This window comes from Scyliorhinus canicula, chromosome 6 (assembly GCF_902713615.1).
Source record: "Scyliorhinus canicula chromosome 6, sScyCan1.1, whole genome shotgun sequence".
In the NCBI taxonomy this organism is placed as follows: domain Eukaryota; kingdom Metazoa; phylum Chordata; class Chondrichthyes; order Carcharhiniformes; family Scyliorhinidae; genus Scyliorhinus; species Scyliorhinus canicula.
The window spans coordinates 16,804,257-16,830,909 of NC_052151.1; the positions used below are offsets into that span (position 1 = coordinate 16,804,257).

The 26,653-nt window shown below is 52.2% G+C and overlaps 1 protein-coding gene across 1 annotated transcript in view; it reads left to right on the forward strand.

The window, feature by feature from the left end:
* Positions 1-9,022: 9,022 nt before the first annotated feature.
* Positions 9,023-26,653, forward strand: part of sde2 (SDE2 telomere maintenance homolog (S. pombe)) — a 92,230-nt gene continuing 74,599 nt past the window's right edge. The window contains exons 1-3 of the mRNA XM_038798995.1: positions 9,023-9,211; positions 13,458-13,575; positions 14,728-14,839. Coding sequence (XP_038654923.1) covers positions 9,029-9,211; positions 13,458-13,575; positions 14,728-14,839 — 413 coding nt within the window. The 5' untranslated portion in view covers positions 9,023-9,028. The remainder of the gene's footprint in view (positions 9,212-13,457; positions 13,576-14,727; positions 14,840-26,653) is intronic.

Below are 26,653 nucleotides of genomic sequence, written 5' to 3' on the forward strand. Positions count from 1 at the left end.
TGGTTTTTTTACACTAATTGACAATGGTTTTGTGGTTATCGTTAAGACTTTTAATTCCAGATATTTATTGGATCCAATTTCCACCATGTGCCTTAGCTGGATTCAAACCCGGGTTCCCAGAGTATTACCCTGATCACCAGATCATCAGTCCAGTGACAATGCCACTACGCCACTACCTTCCACACGTGCCAAACAATGATCATCTCTAACAAGACAGAACCTGACCATCTCCCCTGGACATTCAATGGCATTACCATCGCTCAAACCCCCACTATCAACATCATTAACCTGAAATTAAACTGGAACAGTAAAACAAATACCATGGTTACAAGAGCACGTCAGGAGACTGGGAATTCTATGGTGAGTAACTCACCTCTTGGCTCAGAAGCGCGGAATGTTACCGCGCCGAAGAAGACCATTCAGCCCATCATGTTGACACCGGCTTTCCAAATGAGCATTAGGACTTAGTGCCTTTTCCTTGTTTTTCATCTACAATACACAAGTCAGGAATGTGAAGGAACACTCTCTACTTTCCTAGATCATTGCAATGCCCACAATACTCAAGAAGCTTGACATCATCCAGGACAAAGCAGTCCGTTTGATTGGCACCCCATCCACAATGTTCAACATTCACTCCCTCCAGCACTGGCCCACAGTGTTGGCGGTACCATCAAGATGCACTGCAGCAGTTTGCCAGGCTCTTTTGATAGCACCTTCCAAACCCATGGCCTCCACCGCCTAGCAGGACGAGGGCAGCAGATACATGAAAACAACACCACCAGCAAGTTCCCCTCCAGGCCACGCACCATATTGAGGTGGAAATATATCGTCGACCCCTCAATGTTGCTGGACCAAAATCCTGGAACCTCCTCCCGAACAGCAATGTGCGTGTTGTGAGTAGTGGTGGAAGAGTTAAGAGATCTGTCCAAAGGTTTTGATTTTAAAGGTAGGGAGAGAGGTAGCAAGGGCAAAACAACAAAAGGATAGAGTGAAATCACCAGTGGGTAAAGGGCACACATTGGGTCAACGGAATGGAAGGATTAGAATGGACTTTTAAAAAATTATTTCATGTGGATGTCGCTGGCAAGGCCAGCATTTGGTCCATCCCTAATTGTCCTTGAACTGAGTGGCTTATTAGGCTAGTTAAGTGTCAACCACAGTGCAATAGGTCTGGAGTCACATGGAGGCCAGACCAGCAAGGACAGCAGAGGTCATAGAATCATAAAATTCCTGCAGCGCCGAAGGAAGCCATTCAGCCCATCGAGTCTACACTAACCCTCTGAAAGAGCACCCTACCTAGGTCCACTGCCCTGCCTTATCCCCGTAACCTCACCTAACTTTTGGGCACGAAGGGGCAATTTAGCATGGTCAATCCAACTCACCTGCACATCTTTGGTGACTGGATATTTAATTCCAGAATTTTTTAAATATTGAATTTGAATTTCACCATCTGCCGTGATGGGATTCGAACCCGGAGTCCCAGATCATTACCCTGGGTCTCTGGATTACTAGTCCAGTGACAATACCATCAACTTCCCATGGATCAGGTGGGACATTACCGTGAGACTTTTAAAGTGAAAGATTTTGAACTCCATGCACTGAGAGAAAAGTATCAGATAATTAATGGGTGGTGGTTAGAAAGATATTTTATGTGTAAAATGCCTTCTCAAATGGTGTCTCAACAATGGTGTGCCATAGGAGTCAGTGATCACATTGGCCTTTTCAATATCTGTAATGGTGGACGTACCCTGCACAAAGTCCCTGAAAATCAGCTGTGCTGATTACATAGCACTGCTAACAAAAGCATGAACCTTCGAGGAAGCAAGTAAGATGCTCACCAGAGACCTGGACCCATTGCAATGCTACTTTTGGACCTGGTCACAATGCCCCAATCCCGAGAAGACAGTTGTGCCAGGGTTCCATCTGAACAACAAAACTACTAGGAAATAACTCTATTTTTCTCCCAGTAGACGACTTAACCATGACCTCCATCCAAAATAGTTGGGTGTCACCCTTGTTCGAACCGCGCTTCACTTCACCTCACATCGAAACATAGAAAATAGGTGCAGGAGTACGCCATTCGGCCCTTCAAGCCTGCATCACCATTCAATATGATCATGGCTGATCATGTGGCACGGTGACACAGTTGTTAGCACTATTGCCTCACAGCATCCGGGATCTGAGTTTGTTTCCTGACTTGGGTCGCTGTCTGTGCGGAGTCTACACATTCTTCCCGTGTCTGCGTGGGTTTCCACCGGGTGCTCCGGTTTCCTCCCACAAGTCCTGAAAGACGTGCTGTTAGGTGAATTGGACATTCTGAATTCTCCCTCTGTGACCCGAACAGGCGCCGGAATGTGGCGACTAGAGGACTTTCACAGTAACTTCATTGCAGTGTGAATATAAGCCTACTTGTGACAATAATAAAGATTATTAGAAATTCAGTATCCCACTCCCGCTTCCTCTCCATACCTCTTGATCCCTTTAGTCACAAGGGCCATGTCCAGCTCCCTCTTGAATATATCCAACAAACTGGCCCCAACAGCTTTCTGGGGTAGAGAATTCCACAAGTCCATAACTCTCTGAGAAAAGAGGTTCTTCCTCATCCCAGTCCTGAATGGCTTGTCCCATATTCTTAGGCTGTGTCCCCTAGTCCTGGATGTTCCCAAGCTCGGGAACATTTTTCCCGTATCTAGCCTGTCCAGTCCCATCAGGATTTTATATGTTTCTATGAGATCCCCTCTCATTCTTCTAAACTCCAGTCAGTATAAGCCCAGTCGATCCAGTCTTTCTCCATATGTCAGTCCTGCCATCCCGGGAATTAGTCTGGTGAACCTTCGCTGGACACCCTCAACAGCAAGAATGTCCTTCCTCAAACTAGGGGACCAAAACGCACACAATACTCAAGGTGTGGCCTCACCAAGGCCCTGTATAACTGCAGTAAGGCATCCCTACTCTTACACTCAAATCCTCTCGCAAGAAGGCCAGCAGCCCATTAGCTTTCCTCACCACCTGCTGTACCTGTAGGCCAACCTTCAGCGACTAGAACATAGAACATTACAGCGCAGTACAGGCCCTTCGGCCCTCGATGTTGCGCCGACCTGTGAAACCCCACTAAAGCCCATCTACACTATTCCCTTATCGTCCATATGTCTATCCAATGACCATTTGAATGCGTTTAGTGTTGGCGAGTCCACTACTGTTGCAGGCAGGGCATTCCACGCCCTTACTACTCTCTGAGTAAAGAACCTACCTCTGATATCTGTCCTGTATCTATCTCCCGCAATTTAAAGCTATGTCCCCTCATGCTAGACATCACCATCCGAGGAAAAAGGCTCTCACTGTCCACCCTATCTAATCCTCTGATCATCTTGTATGCCTCAATTAAGTCACCTCTTAACCTTCTTCTCTTTAACGAAAACAGCCTCAAGTCCCTCAGCCTTTCCTCATAAGATCTTCCCTCCATACCAGGCAACATCCTGGTAAATCTCCTCTTTCCAATGCTTCCACATCCTTCCTATAATGCGGCGACCAGAACTGCACGCAATACTCCAAATGCGGCCGCACCAGAGTTTTGTACAGCTGCAACATGACCTCATGGCTCCGAAACTCAATCCCTCCACCAATAAAAGCTAACACACCGTACACCTTCTTAACAACCCTCTCAACCTGGGTGGCAACTTTCAGAGATCTATGTACAATCTATTGGGATGACTGTCCCACCATGATGCCCAGGTCTCGTTGCACTTCCCCTTATCTTAAACTGTCACCATTCAGGTAATATTCTGCCTTCCTGCTTTTTGCCCCCGGTGGATAACCTCCGATTTACCCACATTCTATTGCATTTGCCAAGTGTTTTCCCACTCAGCCAGCCTGTCCAAGTCACCCTGCAGCCTCTTTGCATCCTCTTCACAGCACACCTTCGTCCAAATCATTTTTTAAAATAAATTTTTTTTAAAAAAATTTAGATTACCCAATTATTTTTTCCAATTAAGGGGCAATTTAGCGTGGCCAATCCACCTACTCTGCACATTTTTGGGTCGTGGGGGCGAAACCCACGCAGACACGGGGAGAATATGCAAATTCCACACGGACAGTGACCCAGAGCCGGGATCGAACCTGGGACCTCAGCGCCGTGAGGCGGTTGTGCTAACCACTAGGCCACCTAGCTGCCCTTCGTCCAAATCATTCATGTATATTGTGAACAGCTGAGGTCCCAGCACTGAACCCTACGGTACCCCACTAGTCACTGCCTGCCATTCTGAATAGGACCCGTTTATTCCCACCCGGATTCGTTCCTGGCCTAGGGTCACTATCCATGTGGAGTTTGCACATTCTCCCGCGTCTGCTTGGGTCTCACCCCACAATTCAAAATAAAAATGTGCAGGATAGGTGGATTAGAGATGCCAAATTGCCCCTGAATTGGAAATAAATAAATAAATATTTGGGTACTGTAAAATTTATTTTTAAAAACCTGTCCACCAAGATTTGTTGCCTAAGGCAACTAATTTCTCCATGCGGCTCCTCAAGTGGCCAAATCTGACTGCCCTCTATATAATTTGTTGATGATCAGATGGTCTGTTATCTTGATGGCAGTTGAGGGATATTGGTCGCAACTTTCCAGAATTTAATAGCTGTTGATTTTTTTTTAAAATTTAGATTACCCAATTATTTTTTCCAATTAAGGGGCAATTTAGTGTGGCCAATCCACCTACTCTGCACATTTTTGGGTTGTGGGGGCGAAACCCACGCAGACACGGGGAGAATGTACAAACTCCACACAGACAGTGACCCAGAGCCGGGATCGAACCTGGGACCTCAGTGCCGTGAGGCGGTTGTGCTAACCACTAGGCCACCGTGCTGCCCCTTTTTGGGTTGTGGGGGCGAAACCCACGCAGACACGGGAAGAATGTGCAAACTCCACACGGACAGTGACCCAGAGCCGGGATCGAACCTGGGACCTCAGCGCCGTGAAGCGGTTGTGCTAACCACTAGGCCACCGTTTTTGGGTTGTGGGGGCGAAACCCACGCAGACACGGGAAGAATGTGCAAACTCCACACGGACAGTGACCCAGGGCCGGGATCGAACCTGGGACCTCAGCGCCGTGAAGCGATTGTAATAGCTGTTGATTAACCACCATCAATGTAAATGAAGCTCAACAGAAGGTTGACCAAAGCACCTCGTCCTTTAATCAGGCAATTTGCAGCTTCCCAGACTCAATATTGAGTTCAATATGAAAGAAAAATACCACCGAGGGTGGAACTCAGAAGTTAAAATAGAGAACCTCTGGAAATATTCTGGAAGTTAGGAGAGAAATTGAACTAATGTTTCACCTTGGAAATTACACTGAAATGCCGTTAACTTTGCTTTCTCTGTCCCCAGATGCTGTCTTCCTTCCTTCCTTGCTGCGGTTTTTCAAAAGCAAGCCAAGAATTCAGTTATAATTTTGTGAGATGTTTCAAGAACAAGAACAAAGAGAAGTACAGCACAGAAACAGGCCCTTTGGCCCTCCAAGCCTGTGCCAATCATGATGTCCTAACCCCGTGTTTCCCTCTATTTCCTCCCTATTCATGTGCCCATCCAGATGCCTCTTAAATGTTGCTAATGTGCCTGCTTCCACCACATCCTCTCAGCGTTCCTCTCACCACTCTGTGTGAAAAACTTATCCTGCACATCTCCCTTGAACTTTCTCCCTCTCACCTTGTAATTCACACTTCCTGCCTTGGAACAAACCCTGACTATGCCCCTCATAATTTTGTAGACCTCTATCAGGTCTCCCCTCAGCCTTTCCAGTGAAAACAATCCTAGTTTATTCACCCCCTCCTCATAGCCAACACCCGCCCCCCCCCCCCCCCCCCCCCCCCGGCGAGACCAGGCAACATTATGGTGAATCTCCTTTGCATCCTCTCCAAAGCTTCCACGTCCTTCTGATAATGTGGTGACCAGAACCCCACGCACTACTCCAAATGCGGCCTAACCAAGGTTTTATATAGTTGCAACATGATTTCCCAACTCCTGTACTCAATGCCCCGGCTGATGAAGGCAAGCATGTCCTATGCCTTCTTAATCACCTTGGCCAACAGTACAGCCACCTTTAGGGACCTGTGGATCTGCACGCCCAGATCCTTCTGTATCTTATTGTTCCATTAATGTTAAATGGCAAGGCTCTGCCATTTACAGTATAATTCACACCTAGATTTGATCCTCCAAAATGCATCACCTCGCATTTGTCCGGATTAAACTCCATCTGCGATTTCTGTGCCCAAGTCTCCAATATATCCATATCCTGTTGTATCCTCTGACAATCATCGGCACTATTAGCAACTCCACCAATCTTAATAATAATCTTTATCATGTCACAAGTAGGCTTACATTAACACTACAATTAGGTTAGTGTGAAAATGCCCGAGTAGTCACACTCTGGCGCCTGTTCGGGTACACTGAAGAAGAATTCAGAATGTCCAATTCACCTAATAAGCATGTCTTTTGGGGCTTGTGGGAGGAAACCGGGGCGCCCCGATAAAACCCACGCAGACACGGGGAGAGCGTGCAGACTCTGCACAGACAGTGACCCAAGAATGAATTGAACCCGGGACCCTGGCGTTGTGAAGCAACAGTGCTAACCACTGGGCTACATCTTCGTGTCATCCGCAAACTTACTAATCAGACCACCCACATTTGCCTCCAGATCATTTATACTACAAACCACAGAGGTCCTTGTACTGAACCCTATCATATCATAGAATTTACAGTTCAGAAGGAGGCCACTCGGCCCATCGAGTCTGCACCAGCTCTTGGAAAGAGCACCCTACCCAAGGTCAACACCTCCACCCTAACCTCATAACCCAGTAACCCCACCCACCACTAAGGGCAATTTATCATGGCCAATCCACCTAACCTGCACATCTTTGGACTGTGGGAGGAAACCGGAGCACCCGGAGGAAACCCACGCAGACACGGTGAGGATGTGCAGACTCCACACAGACTGACCCAAGCCGGAATCAAACCTGGGACCCTGGAGCTGTGAAGCAATTATGCTATCCACAATGCTACCGTGCTGCCCCCTAGCTACAGATCTATATTCTGAAAAACACCCTTCCAGTGCTACTCTTCCTTCTATAACAAAGCCGGTCTGTATCCATCTAGCCAGCCCACCCCGAATCCCATGTAAATTTAGTTTTTGCACCAGTCTGCCATGTGAGACTTTGTCAAACTTCTTCCTAAAGTCCATAGAAACTCCATACAAAGCCCTGACCTCATCAGCTCTTCAAAAAACTCAATCAAGTTGGCGAGACGTGACCTTCCCCATACAAAACCCTGCTGCCTGTCACTAACTAGTCTGTTTTCAAAGCCCCTTCCATTATCTGCAGCATTATTTACATGTAAGAAGTCTTACAACACCAGGTTACAGTCCAACAGGTATGTTTCAAACACGAGCTTTCGGAGCGCAGCTCCTTCTTCAGGTGACCGGAGAGGTATGATCCAGAAACATTTACATAGACAAAGTCAGCGATGCCGGACAATGCTTGGAATGCGAGAATTTGCAGGTAATCAAATCATTACAGATCCAGAGAGAGGGATAATCACAGGTTAAAGAGGTGTGGTGAATTGTCTCAAGCCAGAACAGTTAGTGGAATTTTGCCAGTCCAGGCTAGATGGTGGGGGATGAATGTAATGCGACATGAATCCAAGATCCCGGTTGAGGCCGCCTCCTGCGTGCGGAACTTAGCTATAAGTTTTTGCTTGGCAATTCTGCGTTGTCGCGTGTCCTGAAGACCGCCTTGAAGAACGCTTACCCGGAGATCGGAGGCTGAATGCCCTTGACTGCTGAAGTGTTCCCCGACTGGAAGGGAACATTCCTGCCTGGTGATTGTCGCACGATGCCCGTTCATTCGTTGTCGCAGTGTCTGCATGGTCTCGCCAATGTACCATGCTTCGGGACATCCTTTCCTGCAGCGTATGAGGTAGACTACATTGGTCGAGTCGCACAAGTATGTGCCGCGTACCTGGTGGGTGGTGTTACCACGTGTAATGGTGGTATCCAAGTCGATGATCTGGCATGTCTTGCAGAGATTGCCCTGGCAGGGTTGTGTGGTGTCGTGGTCGCTGTTCTGAAGGCTGGGTAATTTGCTGCAAACAATGGTTTGTTTGAGGTTGCGCGGTTCACATGTGCACAAGTGTAACATACTGCCGAGGCTGGAAAGCTTAAGTTATAAAAGCGAATGCTGCAAAATCTCAGCACCTGCCAGTTTTTTTTAACCATAAGACCATAAGACATAGGAGCAGAATTAGGCCATTCAGCCCATTGTGCCTGCTTCACCATTCCATCATGGCTGATATATTCTTCATCCCCATACTTTGAACTTTGCCCCAGAACTCGATGCCCTTAATATTCAAGAATCTCTGTGTTAAAGAAACACTCGGCTGACTTGGCTGAGAGAAACCAGGCGACACAGCCTCAGTATAAGAGGCAAGCCATTGAAGACTGAGCTGAGAAGGAATTTCTTCCCTCAGAGGGTGGTGAATCTTTGGGCTGAGGGAGCTTAATCTTTGAGCATGTTGAAGATAGAAATTGCTGGATGGCATATGTGGCTGCGGGGTTAGTGTGGGAAAATGTGGGTGCAGGTAGCTGATGGGCCGCAGTCGGTTTGCATGGCGTAGCAGGCTCGATGGCGCGAATGGTCTACTCCTCTATCCCTAAATGTTGCTGCAGTGATTGGTTTTGGAGGGGACTGAGAGCAGAAAACATTGCTCAGAATGATGAACAAATTCCTGGGTGTGTTCCACTAAAATAGCTAAGGGAGGGTTTAGAAATGCCACAAGTGCAGCCAGGTTGTTGCTGATGGGCGGTGACCAGCTCCCGCCCAGCAGCGCGGGAGAGGCTCTCTTCCCGCGCCACTGACCTCACTCAGACACCCCCACGTGACCGGAAGCGCTGGCGCTCCGAGTGGCCCCATCACATGACCGGAAGTTCTGGCGCTCCGAGCAGCTATGTCACGTGGCGGCGCGGCCCATGCGTCAGCGCGCCGGATGTGCTTTGAAACGTCAGCACGTCGTCGCCTGGGCGCTGTGTGCCTCCTGCGCAGGCACTCTCCGCCCGCCGCCATGGAGATCTGGCTCCGCCAATGCGTCCCCGACTCCAGGCTTTCGGCCCTGACGCTGCCGCCTGGCTCCACCGGCCTGCAGCTGAAGCAGTGCCTCTGCCAGCAGCAGGTGAGCAAGCTCCCCGATTGCCACTCTGGGAGGGGGGCACCTGCTGCCACCCTGGGGTGGGCGGGCACCGACTGCCACTCGGGGGCCACTGTGCCATGGGGGGGCACCTGCTGCCACTCTGGGGTGGGTGGGGCACCTACTGCCACTCTTGGGTGGGGGGCACCTACTGCCACTCGGGTGGGCACCTACTGCCACTCTGGGGTGGGGGGGAACCTACTGCCACTCTGGGGTGGGCACCTACTGCCACTCTGGGGTGGGGGGGCACCTACTGCCACTCTGGGGGGGGGGGGGGGCACCTACTGCCACTCTGGGGTGGGCACCTACTGCCACTCTGGGGTGGGTGGGGGGCACCTACTGCCACTCTGGGGTGGGCGGGGGGCACCTACTGCCACTCTGGGGTGGGCACCTACTGCCACTCTGGGGTGGGTGGGGGGCACCTACTGCCACTCTGGGGTGGGCACCTACTGCCACTCTGGGGTGGGTGGGGGGCACCTACTGCCACTCTGGGGTGGGTGAGGGGCACCTACTGCCACTCTGGGGTGGGCACCTACTGCCACTCTGGGGTGGGGGGCACCTACTGCCACTCTGGGGTGGGCACCTACTGCCACTCTGGGGTGGGTGGGGGGCACCTACTGCCACTGGGGTGGGCACCTACTGCCACTCTGGGGTGGGTGGGGGGCACCTACTGCCACTGGGGTGGGTGGGGGGCACCTACTGCCACTCTTGGGTGGGGGGCACCTACTGCCACTGGGGTGGGCACCTACTGCCACTCTGGGGTGGGTGGGGGGCACCTGCCACTCTGGGGTGGGGGGGCACCTACTGCCACTCTGGGGTGGGTGGGGGCCACCTACTGCCACTCTGGGGTGGGTGGGTGGGGGAGCACCTACTGCCACTCTGGGGTGGGGGCACCTGCTGCCTCTCTGGGGTGGGTGGGGGGCACCTACTTCCACTCTGGGAGGGGCACCGATTGCCACTCTGGGGTGGGATGCGGGGAATTGGGGAATAAAAATCGGGTCCTCTAAAGTTATTAATAAAAAATCCGATCTGGACTAAATTTTTTAAAAATTACATCTGCAGTTCTCCTTATTTAAAAAATAAATAAATTTAGATTACCCAATTATTTTTTCCAATTAAGGGGCAATTTAGCGTGGCCAATCCACCTACTCTGCACATTTTTGGGTTGTGGGGGCGAAACCCACGCAGACACGGGGAGAATGTACAAACTCCACACAGACAGTGACCCAGAGCCGGGATCGAACCTGGGACCTCAGCGCCGTGAGGCGGTTGTGCTAACCACTAGGCCACCGTGCTGCCCTTAGGTCTCCTTATTTAAGGAAAGATGTAAATGCTTTAGAAGCAGTTCAGAAAAGGTTTACGAAACTTTTTTAAATTTAAGCTACCACATCTTTTTTTTTCAATTAAGGAACATTTTAGTGTGGGGTCACTGTCCGTGAGGAGTTTGCACATTCTCCCTGTGTGCGTGGGCCTCACCCCCACAACTCAAAGATGTGCAGGTTAGGTGGCTTGGCCATGCTAAATTTCCCCCTAATTGGGCAAAAATTGAATTGGGTACTCTAAATTTATTTTTAAAAAACTCTTGTAATCAGTCCCCCTATTAATAAAGGCTAAGATACTAGATCATTTATTAACTTCTTTCTCAACGCACCCTGCCATCTTCAATGACTTATGTACCCAAACACAGAGGTCCCTCAGATCCTGCAGCTTCTTTAGAGTTTCTCCCTTTATTTTATATTGTCTCTCCATATTCATCCTGCTGAAATTGAATCACCTCTGCATTGAACCTCATCTGCCACTTGTCTGTCCAATCTACCAACATGTCTGTCCATTTGAAGTTCAAGACTATCCTTATCACAGCTGACAAACTTTCCAATCTTCATATCATCTGCAAATTTTGAAACCATGCCATGCACACCACACTCTAGGTCATGAATATGTATTAGGAAGAGCAAGTGTCCCCATTCCTGTGTGGTCTCGCCCCCACAACCCAAAGATACGCAGGGTAGGTGGATTGGCCATGCTAAATTGCCCCTTTATTGGGGGAAAAATGAATTGGGTACTTTAAATTTATTCAAATAAAAGGAAGCGCAAGGGTCCCAAGACTGACTCCTGGGGAACTCCTCTGAAAACTGACCATGTATCACTACTTTCTGTTTTCTGTCGCTCGGCCAATTTCTTATCCAAGAGCTTATTTTCGTTTTTATTCCATGAACTGGAATTTTATTCACGGGTGAAATGAAATGAAAATCGCTTATTGTCACGAGTAGGCTTCAAATGAAGTTACTGTGAAAAGCCCCTAGTCGCCACATTCCGGCGCCTGTTCGGGAAGGCTGTTATGGGTACTTTCCTTGTAGGCTATGATCTCTCCTCTAATCTTGGCCTTCAGTGCTCCCAGAATGTGGAGGGTGAGACCTCCCCATTTTGGTTGTTACTGATGTAGCTGCCTATGGCCCGCGATGTTTTCTAACAGTAGGCCTTGTCGGCCAGGAGGTCCGTGTCCAGGCTCCATGTGGGGCGCTGGTCCCGGCCTGTCTCCAACCTCACATCCATATAGTGTGGAGCGTGGTCAGAGATAACGATCGTGGAGTACTCCGTTCCTGTGATCCCTGGAAGCACCGATTTTCCCACTGCAAAGAAGTCGATACAGGTGTATACCTTGTGTACTTGTGAGAAGTATGAAAATTCCTTCTCTCTCGGGTGCGGGAACCTCCATGGGTCCACCGCCCCCATCTGCTCCATAAATGCTCCTAGTTCCCTGGCCATGCCAGTCTTCTTCCCTGCTCTGGGGTTTGATCAGTCGGTCAGTGGGTCCTGTACATGATGAGTCGCTGTGTGTCAATGTCGGGGATTTCCGCCATGGTCGTCTTTATAAATTCTGTGTCGTCCCAGTTGGGAGCGTACACATTTACCAGTACAACAGGTGCCCCTTCCAGGACACTGCTGACCATGACGTACCGTCCCCCTGGATCCGTAACTGTCTTAGTTTCTGTAAACCTTGTCCTCTTGCTAATTAATATTGCTACCCCCCTAGCCCTCGTCCTGTAGCATGAGTGGTATGTCTGTCCCACCCAGCCCTTCCTTACCAGCAGTCAGTCCTTCTCCCTCAGGTGCGTCTCTTGTAGGTAGATTATGTCGGCTTTTAGGCTTCTTGGGTGGGTGAAGACTCTGGATCTTTTCACCGGGCCGTTACCTTACGTTCCAGGTAACAATCCTAATGGGGGGTTTTCGAACCCCACCGCCCCCCAGTCCTGCGGGATCACCCATACTTACCTGGTGGACGCGTCCCTGCACTCCGGGGTTTCCCTTTGTTAGGGGGCCGTCCAAAATGTCCCCTGTCATTGCTCTCACCATGAGGTCGGGCCCCAGGGTTCCAGGGTTTTCTTTTGTCCAGGGGGCACCCAACATGGCCACCAGCTATGTGTACGCCACGTGGGTGCGCCCCTGCACTCCAGGGTCTCCCTTCGCCCTGAAGCCCTCCCAAGTGGCTGTTTGTGGCGCCATCTTGGTTCCTCGCCCTGCTCCATGCCCGCCGAAGCCTGTGTTCGTGCTGCTTATCTACCTCGCCCTTCTCTTTGCTTCTCTTTTGTTCTGCGCTCTCCCCCGACTCCTCTTCCCCCCCCCTCATAGACCCTGTCCCTCTGTTTCTCTCCCCCCCCCCCCCCCCCCTGTTCTGCTCTCTTCTCTTTCCCCCCCCCCCCTCCCCCTCCTTTGTACCAGGCGCTACCTCTCCCCTAAGAGGCACACCGTGACCCTCCATCTTTCCTGCCCTCCTGTGTTGGCCCTCCTCGCTAGCACGGTGGCCCCCCCTCCCAGTATTTGCCCTGCTCTGGTAGGCAAAATTTCTTAACTGTTTGTGAACCTTTGGATTTCAGGCCCTCAGAGAGCTGGAGACGCTCCGGTCATTGAGTGTAGTCAAGACAGAGGCTGATCGGATTTTGGGTTCTAAGGAAATGAAGGATTATGGAGATAATGCAACAAGATGGTGTTGAGATAGAAGCTCAGCTGTGGTCTTGTTGAATGGCCAAGCAGGTCCAAATGCCCTTCTGCACTCCCTCTCTCATGCTCTTGTATATACGTTTATGTGGTGAATTCCAGTGATTAAGGAGGTTCTTTACTTCCCCCATTGCCTGACCTGTGGCTGTGTGGATATACAATAAAGTTATATTGGATGAAATAGATACATGAAATCTTATATTTTATTCATTTCAACTTTATTCTCTTCATATAGGCCCTCCCCATTGCAGACGTGTACCTGAAATATAATGGAAAGCTGGTTGATGAAGATTGTGAGCTGCACCATGGAGGAATTTACAGTCTGGAGCAAAGACTTGTTGGAGGGAAAGGAGGTAAAGTTTAAACATGACCATGTCTTCATTCATTTGATCATTTATTAGGAACTGGGGCCTGTCTTGGATACCTTCTGGGTTACCGCGGTGTAGCTGTTCCCATAAGCAGGCTGACTACACAGCGCTGTAACTGTCAGTACCTGAACATGATGGACAGTAGTGCCCTGATCTGGTTATACATGTTTTCACGCATGTACGCTTTTGATCTACCTCCAGGTGGTGGGGTTCCCAGGTATCTGCTGCTCTTGTCCTTCTAGATCTAGATGGTAGTGGTTGTGGGTTTGGAAGGTGCTGCCTAAGGAACCTTGGTAAGATCCTGCAGTGCATTTTGTAGATCAGTGTTGCCCAACCTGTGGCATGTGAGAGTGGGTGGCCACAGGAAAAAATTACAATTACATGTACTTCATATGTATCATATTTGATTTTACATTGTTATTTGTAAAGTAATTTGCTTCACAAACATCCTTGTGTAATATAATGCACAACCAGTTGTGAATGTGCATCAGAAACTATTAGAAATATCTGTGTTTTTAAACCCATTGATCCATAAGTTTGACTCTTGTCAAACATAGGCTATGTAAAAAATAATGCTTAAAATGGCTTACTTATGTTGTGGTCTGCAAAATCTTTTGAAGAAGATCTATGGTCCACATAAGAGAAAAGGTTGGGAGCTGCTGTTGTAGATGGTACTCGTGGCTGCTACTCTGCGTAGGTGGCAGAGGGAGCAAATGTTGTAGGTGGTGAATGGAGTGCCAGTCAAGCGGGCTGCTTTGCCCTGGATAGTGTTGAGCTTCTTGAGTATTGTTGGAGCTGCACTCATCCAGGCAAGTGGAGGGTATTCTATTACACTCCTGACTTGTGCCTTGTAGATGTTTGGGAGTCAGGAGGTGAGTTACTCGCCGGGGTTCCCATCCCCTGGCCCGCTCTTGTAGCCACAATGTTTATATGACGAGTCCAATTCAGTTTCTGGTCAATGGTAACCCCCAGGATGTTGATAGTGGGGGGATTCAGGGATGATGCTTTCTCTCTAACAATCCTATTACAATGCAGTCTTCCTGGTGTTAGGAGAAATAGAGATGAAGAATTATTGTCAATTTAGATGATGTGGGCAAAGATGTATTTGTAAACTTTCGGGTATATGTCATTGCATAGGGTTTGGGTCGATGCTTCGAGCTCTCGGAGCGCAAATCGAGAAAACAACAAACAGAGAGGCCTGTCGGGATTTGAGCGGAAGAAGGCTACGCGATGTAAACCACGAGAAGGCGTAAGATATTTATTTCATCCCAGAAGAATTGTTTTAAAGATATGCCAGTATTTCACTGCTTTGATTTCCTAATAAATGTTTCAAGCAGGTACTAATGACGTGAAATATTACACTGGGGTTAGCGAACCAACAGAATAGGTTTCAACTGTTCCTGTTCGCAGAAGGTCCAGGACCAGAGCACAGGCGAATGACAAAAGAATCAAAGGCGACACAATCAGGGTCTCCCTTGGATTACTGTGGCCTCACTGTCCCAGCGAGCAGTTACTGTGTCACTGTCCCAGCGAGCAGTTACTGTGTCACTGTCCCAGCGAGCAGTTACTGTGTCACTGTCCCAGCGAGCAGTTACTGTGTCACTGTCCCAGCGAGCAGTTACTGTGTCACTGTCCCAGCGAGCAGTCACTGTGTCACTGTCCCAGCGAGCAGTCCACTGTGTCACTGTCCAGCGAGCAGTTACTGTGTCACTGTCCCAGCGAGCAGTTACTGTGGCCTCACTGTCCCAGCGAGCAGTTACTGTGTCACTGTCCCAGCGAGCAGTTACTGTGTCACTGTCCCAGCGAGCAGTTACTGTGTCACTGTCCCAGCGAGCAGTTACTGTGTCACTGTCCCAGCGAGCAGTTACTGTGTCACTGTCCCAGCGAGCAGTTACTGTGTCCACTGTCCCAGCGAGCAGTTACTGTGTCACTGTCCCAGCGAGCAGTTACTGTGTCACTGTCCCAGCGAGCAGTTACTGTGTCACTGTCCCAGCGAGCAGTTACTGTGTCACTGTCCCAGCGAGCAGTTACTGTGTCACTGTCCCAGCGAGCAGTTACTGTGTCACTGTCCAGCGAGCAGTTACTGTGTCACTGTCCCAGCGAGCAGTTACTGTGTCACTGTCCCAGCGAGCAGTTACTGTGTCACTGCCCAGCGAGCAGTTGCTGTGTCACTGTCCCAGCGAGCAGTTACTGTGCTCACTGTCCCAGCGAGCAGTTACTGTGGACTCACGTCCAGCGAGCAGTTACTGTGTCACTGTCCAGCGAGCAGTTACTGTGTCACTGTCCCAGCGAGCAGTTACTGTGTCACTGTCCCAGCGAGCAGTTACTGTGTCACTGTCCCAGCGAGCAGTTACTGTGTCACTGTCCCAGCGAGCAGTTACTGTGTCACTGTCCCAGCGAGCAGTTACTGTGTCACTGTCCCAGCGAGCAGTTACTGTGTCACTGTCCCAGCGAGCAGTTACTGTGTCACTGTCCCAGCGAGCAGTTACTGTGTCCACTGTCCCAGCGAGCAGTACTGTGTCACTGTCCCAGCGAGCAGTTACTGTGTCACTGTCCCAGCGAGCAGTTACTGTGTCACTGTCCCAGCGAGCAGTTACTGTGTCACTGTCCCAGCGAGCAGTTACTGTGTCACTGTCCCAGCGAGCAGTTACTGTGTCACTGTCCCAGCGAGCAGTTACTGTGTCACTGTCCCAGCGAGCAGTTACTGTGTCACTGTCCCAGCGAGCAGTTACTGTGTCACTGTCCCAGCGAGCAGTTACTGTGTCACTGTCCCAGCGAGCAGTTACTGTGTCACTGTCCCAGCGAGCAGTTACTGTGTCACTGTCCCAGCGAGCAGTTACTGTGTCACTGTCCCAGCGAGCAGTTACTGTGTCACTGTCCCAGCGAGCAGTTACTGTGTCACTGTCCCAGCGAGCAGTTACTGTGTCACTGTCCCAGCGAGCAGTTACTGTGTCACTGTCCCAGCGAGCAGTTACTGTGTCACTGTTCCAGCGAGCAGTTACTGTGTCACTGTCCCAGCGAGCAGTTACTGTGTCACTGTCCCAGCGAGCAGTTACTGTGTCACTGTCCCAGCGAGCAGTTACTGTGTCACTGTCCCAGCGAGCAGTTACTGTGTCACTGTCCCAGCGAGCAGTTACTGTGTGACCCACTGTCCCAGCGAGCAGTACTGTGGTCACTGTCCCAGCGAGCAGTTACTGTGTCACTGTCCAGCGAGCAGTTACTGTGTCACTGTCCCAGCGAGCAGTTACTGTGTCACTGTCCCAGCGAGCAGTTACTGTGTCACTGTCCCAGCGAGCAGTTACTGTGTCACTGTCCCAGCGAGCAGTTACTGTGCTCACTGTCCCAGCGAGCAGTACTGTGTCACTTGTCCAGCGAGCAGTACTGTGGCTCACTGTCCCAGCGAGCAGTTACTGTGTCACTGTCCCAGCGAGCAGTTACTGTGGCCTCACTGTCCCAGCGAGCAGTTACTGTGTCACTGTCCCAGCGAGCAGTTACTGTGTCACTGTCCCAGCGAGCAGTTACTGTGTCACTGTCCCAGCGAACAGTTACTGTGTCACTGTTCCAGCGAGCAGTTACTGTGTCACTGTCCCAGCGAGCAGTTCACTGTGTCACTGTCCCAGCGAGCAGTTACTGTGGCTCACTGTCCCAGCGAGCAGTTACTGTGTCACTGTCCCAGCGAGCAGTTACTGTGTCACTGTCCCAGCGAGCAGTTACTGTGTCACTGTCCCAGCGAACAGTTACTGTGTCACTGTCCCAGCGAGCAGTTACTGTGGCACTGTCCCAGCGAGCAGTTACTGTGTCACTGTCCCAGCGAGCAGTTACTGTGTCACTGTCCCAGCGAGCAGTTACTGTGTCACTGTCCCAGCGAAGCAGTTACTGTGGCCTCACTGTCCCAGCGGGAGCAGTTACTGTGTCTACTGTCCCAGCGAGCAGTACTGTGGCTCACTGTCCCAGCGAGCAGTTACTGTGTCACTGTCCCAGCGAGCAGTACTGTGTCACTGTCCCAGCGAGCAGTTACTGTGTCACTGTCCCAGCGAGCAGTTACTGTGGTCACTGTCCAGCGAGCAGTTACTGTGTCACTGTCCCAGCGAGCAGTTACTGTGTCACTGTCCCAGCGAGCAGTTACTGTGTCACTGTCCCAGCGAGCAGTTACTGTGTCACTGTCCCAGCGAGCAGTTACTGTGTCACTGTCCCAGCGAGCAGTTACTGTGTCACTGTCCCAGCGAGCAGTTACTGTGTCACTGTCCCAGCGAGCAGTTACTGTGTCACTGTCCAGCGAGCAGTTACTGTGTAAGTCCATCCGGAGCAGTTACTGTGTCACTGTCCCAGCGAGCAGTTTACTGTGTCACTGTCCCAGCGAGCAGTTACTGTGCCTCACGTCCCAGCGAGCAGTTACTGTAGCTCACTGTCCCAGCGAGCAGTTACTGGGTACACTGTCCCAGCGAGCAGTTACTGTGTCATGTCCAGCGAGCAAGTACTGTGTCACTGTCCCAGCGAGCAGTTACTGTGTCACTGTCCCAGCGAGCAGTTACTGTGTCACTGTCCCAGCGAGCAGTTACGTGTCACTGTCCCAGCAGCAGTTACTGTGTCACTGTCCCCAGCGAGCAGTTACTGTGTCACTGTCCCAGCGAGCATTACTGTGTCACTGTCCCAGCGAGCAGTTACTGTGTCCACTGTCCCAGCGAGCAGTTACTGTACTGTGCACTGTCCCAGCGAGCAGTTACTGTGTCACTGTCCCAGCGAGCAGTTACTGTGTCACTGTCCAGCGAGCAGTTACTGTGGTCCACTGTCCCAGCGAGCAGTTACTGTGTCACTGTCCAGCGAGCAGTTACTGTGTCACTGTCCCAGCGAGCAGTTACTGTGGTCACTGTCCCAGCGGCAGTTACTGTGTCACTGTCCCAGCGAGCAGTTACTGTGTCACTGTCCCCAGCGAGCAGTACTGTGTCACTGTCCCAGCGAGCAGTTACTGTGTCACTGTCCCAGCGAGCAGTTACTGTGTCACTGTCCCAGCGAGCAGTTACTGTGGCCTCACTGTCCCAAGCGGAGCAGTTACTGTGGTCACTGGTCCCCAGCGAGCAGTTACTGTGGCACTGTCCCCAGGCGCAGTCACACTGTGGCAACTGTCCCAGCGAGCAGTTACTGTGTCCCACTGTCCCACGGAGCAGTTACTTGTGTCACTGTCCCAGCGAGCAGTACTGTGTCACTGTCCCAGCGAGCAGTTACTGTGTCACTGTCCCAGCGAGCAGTTACTGTGTCATCTGTCCCATCGAGCAGTTACGGTGGCCTCACTGTCCCAGCGAGCAGTTACTGTTGTCACTGTCCCAGCGAGCAGTTACTGTGTCAACTGTCCCAGGCGAGCAGTTACTGGTCACGGTCCAGGAGCGTTACTGTGTTCACTGTCCCAGCGAGCAGTTACTGTGTCACTGTCCACAGCGAGCAGGTTAGTGTGGCATCCCCTGTCCCAGCGAGCAGTTACTGTGTCACTGTCCCAGCGAGCAGTTACTGTGTCACTGTCCCAGCGAGCAGTTACTGTGTCACTGTCCCAGCGAGCAGTTACTGTGCCTCACTGTCCAGCGAGCAGTTACTGTGTCACTGTCCCAGCGAGCAGTTACTGTGTCACTGTCCCAGCGAGCAGTTACTGTGTCACTGTCCCAGCGAGCAGTTACTGTGTCACTGTCCCAGCGAGCAGTTACTGTGTCACTGTCCCAGCGAGCAGTTACTGTGTCACTGTCCCAGCGAGCAGTTACTGTGTCACTGTCCCAGCGGCAGTACTGTGTCACTGTCCCAGCGAGCAGTTACTGTGTCACTGTCCCAGCGAGCAGTTACTGTGTCACTGTCCCAGCGAGCAGTTACTGTGTCACTGTCCCAGCGAGCAGTTACTGTGTCACTGTCCCAGCGAGCAGTTACTGTGTCACTGTCCCCAGCGAGCAGTTACTGTGTCACTGTCCCAGCGAGCAGTTACTGTGTCACTGTCCCAGCGAGCAGTTACTGTGGCCTCACTGTCCCAGCGAGCAGTTACTGTGTCACTGTCCCAGCGAGCAGTTACTGTGTCACTGTCCCAGCGAGCAGTTACTGTGTCACTGTCCCAGCGAGCAGTTACTTGTGTCACTGTCCAGCGAGCAGTTACTGTGTCACTGTCCCAGCGAGCAGTTACTGTGCTCACTGTCCCAGCGAGCCAGTTACTGTGTCATGTCCCAGCGAGCAGTTACTGGTCACTGTCCCAGCGAGCAGTTACTGTGGCTCACTGTCCCAGCGAGCAGTTAACTGTGTCCACTGTCCCAGCGAGCAGTTACTGTGTCACTGTCCCAGCGAGCAGTTACTGTGTCACTGTCCAGCGAGCAGTTACTGTGTCACTCGTCCCAGCGAAGCAGTTACTGTGTCACTGTCCCAGCGAGCAGTTACTGTGTCACTGTCCCAGCGAGCAGTTACTGTGTCACTGTCCAGCGAGACAGTTACTGTGTCACTTGTCCAGCGAGCAGTTACTGTGTCACTGTCCCAGCGAGCAGTTTACTGTGTCCACTGTCCCAGCGAGGCAGTTACTGTTCACTGTCCAGCGAGCAGTTACTGTGTCACTGTCCCAGCGAGCAGTTACTGTGTCACTGTCCCAGCGAGCAGTACTGTGTCACTGTCCCAGCGAGCAGTTACTGTGTCACTGTCCCCAGCGAGCAGTTACTGTGTCACTGTCCCAGCGAGCAGTTACTGTGGTCACTGTCCCAGCGGAGCAGTTACTGTGTCACTGTCCCAGCGAGCAGTTACTGTGTCACTGTCCCAGCGAGCAGTTACTGTGTCCACTGTCCCAGCGAGCAGTTACTGTGTCACTGTCCCAGCGAGCAGTTACTGTGTCACTGTCCCAGCGAGCAGTTACTGTGTCACTGTCCCAGCGAGCAGTTACTGTGGTCCACTGTCCCAGCGAGCAGTTACTGGTCACTGTCCCAGCGGCAGTTACTGTGATCACTGTCCCAGCGAGCAGTACTGTGTCACTGTCCCAGCGAGCAGTTACTGTGTCACTGTCCCAGCGAGCAGTTACTGTGTCACTGTCCCAGCGAGCAGTTACTGTGTCACTGTCCCAGCGAGCAGTTACTGTGTCACTGTCCCAGCGAGCAGTTACTGTGTCACTGTCCCAGCGAGCAGTTACTGTGTCACTGTCCCAGCGAGCAGTTACTGTGTCACTGTCCCAGCGAGCAGTTACTGTGTCACTGTCCCAGCGAGCAGTTACTGTGTGACTGTCCCAGCGAGCAGTTACTGTGTCACTGTCCCAGCGAGCAGTTACTGTGTCACTGTCCCAGCGAGCAGTTACTGTGTCACTGTCCCAGCGAGCAGTTACTGTGTCACTGTCCCAGCGAGCAGTTACTGTGTCACTGTCCCAGCGAGCAGTTACTGTGTCACTGTCCCAGCGAGCAGTTACTGTGTCACTGTCCCAGCGAGCAGTTACTGTGTCACTGTCCCAGCGAGCAGTTACTGTGTCACTGTCCCAGCGAGCAGTTACTGTGTCACTGTCCCAGCGAGCAGTTGCTGCTGCCTCACTGTCCCAGCGAGCAGTTACTGTGTCACTGTCCCAGCGAGCAGTTACTGTGTCACTGTCCCAGCGAGCAGTTACTGTGTCACTGTCCCAGCGAGCAGTTACTGTGCTCACTGTCCCAGCGAGCTTTACTGTGGCCTCACTGTCCCAGCGAGCAGTTACTGTGTCACTGTCCCAGCGAGCAGTACTGTGTCACTGTCCCAGCGAGCAGTTACTGTGTCACTGTCCCAGCGAGCAGTTACTGTGTCACTGTCCCAGCGAGCAGTTACTGTGTCACTGTCCCAGCGAGCAGTTACTGTGTCACTGTCCCAGCGAGCAGTTACTGTGTCACTGTCCCAGCGAGCAGTTACTGTGTCACTGTCCCAGCGAGCAGTTTACTGTGGCCTCACTGTCCCAGCGAGCAGTTACTGTGGTCACTGTCCCAGCGAGCAGTTACTGTGTCACTGTCCCAGCGAGCAGTTACTGTGTCACTGTCCCAGCGAGCAGTTACTGTTGTCACTGTCCCAGCGAGCAGTTACTGTGTCACTGTCCCAGCGAGCAGTTACTGTGTCACTGTCCCAGCGAGCAGTTACTGTGTCACTGTCCCAGCGAGCAGTTACTGTGTCACTGTCCCAGCGAGCAGTCACTGTGTCACTGTCCCAGCGAGCAGTTACTGTGGCCTCACTGTCCCAGCGAGCAGTTACTGTGTCACTGTCCCAGCGAGCAGTTACTGTGTCACTGTCCCAGCGAGCAGTTACTGTGTCACTGTCCCAGCGAGCAGTTACTGTGTCACTGTCCCAGCGAGCAGTTACTGTGTCACTGTCCCAGCGAGCAGTTACTGTGCACTGTCCCAGCGAGCAGTTACTGTGTCATGTCCCAGCGAGCAGTTACTGTGTCACTGTCCCAGCGAGCAGTTACTGTGGCCTCACTGTCCCAGCGAGCAGTTACTGTGTCACTGTCCCAGCGAGCAGTTACTGTGTCACTGTCCCAGCGAGCAGTTACTGTGTCACTGTCCCAGGAGCAGTACTGTGTCCACTGTCCCAGCGAGCAGTTACTGTGGCTCACTGTCCCAGGAGCAGTTACTGTGTCACTGTCCCAGCGAGCAGTTACTGTGTCACTGTCCAGCGAGCCGTACTGTGTCCTGTCCAGCGAGCAGTTACTGTGTCACTGTCCCAGCGAGCAGTACTGTTCACTGTCCCAGCGAGCAGTTACTGTGTCACTGTCCCCAGCGAGCAGTTACTGTGCTCACTGTCCCAGCGAGCAGTTACTGTGTCACTGTCCCAGCGAGCAGTTACTGTGTCACTGTCCCAGCGAGCAGTTACTGTTGCTCACTGTCCCAGCGAGCAGTTACTGTGTCACTGTCCCAGCGAGCAGTTACTGTGGCTCACTGTCCCAGCGAGCAGTTACTGTGTCACTGTCCAGCGAGCAGTTACTGTGCTCACTGTCCAGACGAGCAGTACTGTGTCACTGTCCCAGCGAGCAGTACTGTGCTCACTGTCCCAGCGAGCAGTTACTGTGTCACTGTCCCAGCGAGCAGTTCTGTGTCACTGTCCCAGCGAGCAGTTACTGTGCACTGTCCCAGCGAGCAGTTACTGTGTCACTGTCCCAGCGAGCAGTTACTGTGTCACTGTCCCAGCGAGCAGTTACTGTGCCTCACTGTCCCAGCGAGCAGTTACTGTGTCACTGTCCCAGCGAGCAGTTACTGTGGCCTCACTGTCCCAGCGAGCAGTTACTGTGTCACTGTCCCAGCGAGCAGTTACTGTGTCACTGTCCCAGCGAGCAGTTACTGTGTCACTGTCCCAGCGAGCAGTTACTGTGTCACTGTCCCAGCGAGCAGTTACTGTGTCACTGTCCCAGCGAGCAGTTACTGTGTCACTGTCCCAGCGAGCAGTTACTGTGTCACTGTCCCAGCGAGCAGTTACTGTGGCCTCACTGTCCCAGCGAGCAGTTACTGTGTCACTGTCCCAGCGAGCAGTTACTGTGTCACTGTCCCAGCGAGCAGTTACTGTGTCACTGTCCCAGCGAGCAGTTACTGTGTCACTGTCCCAGCGAGCAGTTACTGTGTCACTGTCCCACGCAGCAGTTACTGTGTCACTGTCCCAGCGAGCAGTTACTGTGTCACTGTCCCAGCGAGCAGTTACTGTGTCACTGTCCCAGCGAGCAGTTACTGTGTCACTGTCCAGCGAGCAGTTACTGTGTCACTGTCCCGCGAGCAGTTACTGTGGCCTCACTGTCCCAGCGAGCAGTTACTGTGTCACTGTCCCAGCGAGCAGTTACTGGTCACTGTCCCAGCGAGCAGTTACTGTGTCACTGTCCCAGCGAGCAGTTACTGTGTCACTGTCCCAGCGAGCAGTTACTGTGTCACTGTCCCAGCGAGCAGTTACTGTGTCACTGTCCCAGCGAGCAGTTACTGTGTCACTGTCCCAGCGCAGTTACTGTGTCACTGTCCCAGCGAGCAGTTACTGTGTCACTGTCCCAGCGAGCAGTTACTGTGTCACTGTCCCAGCGAGCAGTTACTGTGTCACTGTCCAGCGAGCAGTTACTGTGTCACTGTCCCAGCGAGCAGTTCACTGTGTCACTGTCCAGCGAGCAGTTCCTGTGTCACTGTCCCAGCGAGCAGTTACTGTGTCACTGTCCAGAGCGAGCAGTTACTGTGTCACTGTCCCAGCGAGCAGTTACTGTGTCACTGTCCCAGCGAGCAGTTACGTGTCACTGTCCCAGCGAGCAGTTACGTGTCACCTGTCCCAGCGAGCAGTTACTGTGTCACTGTCCCAGCGAGCAGTTACTGTTCACTGTCCCAGCGAGCAGTTACTGTGTCACGGTCCCAGCGAGCAGTTACTGTGTCACTGTCCAGCGAGCAGGTTACTGTGCTCACTGTCCCAGCGAGCAGTTACTGTGTCACTGTCCAGCGAGCAGTTACTGTGTCACTGTCCCAGCGAGCAGTTTACTGTGTCACTGTCCCAGCGAGCAGTTACTGTGCTCATTCCCAGCGAGCAGTTACTGTGTCACTGTCCCAGCGAGCAGTTACTGTGTCACTGTCCCAGCGAGCAGTTACTGTGTCACTGTCCCAGCGAGCAGTTACTGTGGCCTCACTGTCCCAGCGAGCAGTTACTGTGTCACTGTCCCAGCGAGGCAGTTACTGTGTCACTGGTCCCAGCGAGCAGTTACTGTGTCACTGTCCCAGCGAGCAGTACTGTGTCACTGTCCCAGCGAGCAGTTACTGTGTCACTGTCCCAGCGAGCAGTTACTGTGTCACTGTCCCAGCGAGCAGTTACTGGGTCACTGCCAGCGAGCAGTACTGTGGTCCACTGTCCCAGCGAGCAGTTACTGTGTCACTGTCCCAGCGAGCAGTACTGTTGTTCACTGTCCCAGCGTTGCCGAGCAGTTAACTGTGTCACTGTCCAGCGAGCAGTTACTGTGTCACTGCCCAGCGGCAGTTACTGTGTCACTGTCCCAGCGAAGCAGTTACTGTGTCACTGTCCCAGCGAGCAGTTACTGTGTCACTGTCCCAGCGAGCAGTTACTGTGTCACTGTCCCAGCGAGCAGTTACTGTGTCACTGTCCAGCGAGCAGTTACTGTGTCACTGTCCCAGCGGAGCAGTTACTGTGTCACTGTCCCAGCGAGCAGTTACTGTGTCACTGTCCCAGCGAGCAGTTACTGTGTCACTGTCCCAGCGAGCAGTTACTGTGTCACTGTCCCAGCGAGCAGTTACTGTGTCACTGTCCCAGCGAGCAGTTACTGTGTCACTGTCCCAGCGAGCAGTTACTGTGTCACTGTCCCAGCGAGCAGTTACTGTGTCACTGTCCCAGCGAGCAGTTACTGTTCACTGTCCCAGCGAGCAGTTACTGTGTCACTGTCCCAGCGAGCAGTTACTGTGTCACTGTCCCAGCGAGCAGTTACTGTGTCACTGTCCAGCGAGCAGTTACTGTGTCACTGTCCCAGCGAGCAGTTACTGTGTCACTGTCCACGAGCAGTTACTGTGTCACTGTCCCAGCGAGCAGTTACTGTGTCACTGTCCCAGCGAGCAGTTACTGTGTCACTGTCCCAGCGAGCAGTTACTGTGTCACTGTCCCAGCGAGCAGTTACTGTGTCACTGTCCCAGCGAGCAGTTACTGTGTCACTGTCCCAGCGAGCAGTTACTGTGTCACTGTCCCAGCGATTTACTGTGTCACTGTCCCAGCCAGCAGTTACTGGTCACTGTCCCAGCGAGCAGTTACTGTGTCACTGTCCCAGCGAGCAGTTACTGTGTCACTGTCCCAGCGAGCAGTTACTGTGTCACTGTCCAGCGAGCAGTTACTGTGTCACTGTCCCAGCGAGCAGTTACTGTGTCACTGTCCCAGCGAGCAGTTACTGTGTCACTGTCCAGCGAGCAGTACTGTGTCACTGTCCCAGCGAGCAGTTACTGTGTCACTGTCCCAGCGAGCAGTTACTGTGTCACTGTCCCAGCGAGCAGTTACTGTGTCACTGTCCCAGCGAGCAGTTACTGTTCACTGTCCCAGCGAGCAGTTACTGTGTCACTGTCCCAGCGAGCAGTTACTGTGTCACTGTCCAGCGAGCAGTTACTGTGTCACTGTCCCAGCGAGCAGTTACTGTGTCACTGTCCCAGCGAGCAGTTACTGTGTCACTGTCCCAGCGAGCAGTTACTGTGTCACTGTCCCAGCGAGCAGTTACTGTGTCACTGTCCCAGCGAGCAGTTACTGTGTCACTGTCCCAGCGAGCAGTTACTGTGTCACTGTCCCAGCGAGCAGTTACTGTGTCACTGTCCCAGCGAGCAGTTACTGTGTCACTGTCCCAGCGAGCAGTTACTGTGTCACTGTCCCAGCGAGCAGTTACTGTGTCACTGTCCCAGCGAGCAGTTACTGTGTCACTGTCCCAGCGAGCAGTTACTGTGTCACTGTCCCAGCGAGCAGTTACTGTGTCACTGTCCCAGCGAGCAGTTACTGTGTCACTGTCCCAGCGAGCAGTTACTGTGTCACTGTCCCAGCGAGCAGTTACTGTGTCACTGTCCCAGCGAGCAGTTACTGTGTCACTGTCCCAGCGAGCAGTTACTGTGTCACTGTCCCAGCGAGCAGTTACTGTGTCACTGTCCCAGCGAGCAGTTACTGTGTCACTGTCCCAGCGAGCAGTTACTGTGTCACTGTCCCAGCGAGCAGTTGCTGTGTCACTGTCCCAGCGAGCAGTTACTGTGTCACTGTCCAGCGAGCAGTTACTGTGTCACTGTCCCAGCGAGCAGTTACTGTGTCACTGTCCCAGCGAGCAGTTACTGTGTCACTGTCCCAGCGAGCAGTTACTGTGTCACTGTCCCAGCGAGCAGTTACTGTGTCACTGTCCCAGCGAGCAGTTACTGTGTCACTGTCCCAGCGAGCAGTTACTGTCACTGTCCCAGCGAGCAGTTACTGTGTCACTGTCCCAGCGAGCAGTCTGTGTCACTGTCCCAGCGAGCAGTTACTGTGTCACTGTCCCAGCGAGCAGTTACTGTGTCACTGTCCCAGCGAGCAGTTACTGGTCACTGTCCCAGCGAGCAGTTACTGTGTCACTGTCCCGAGCAGTTACTGTGGCCTCACT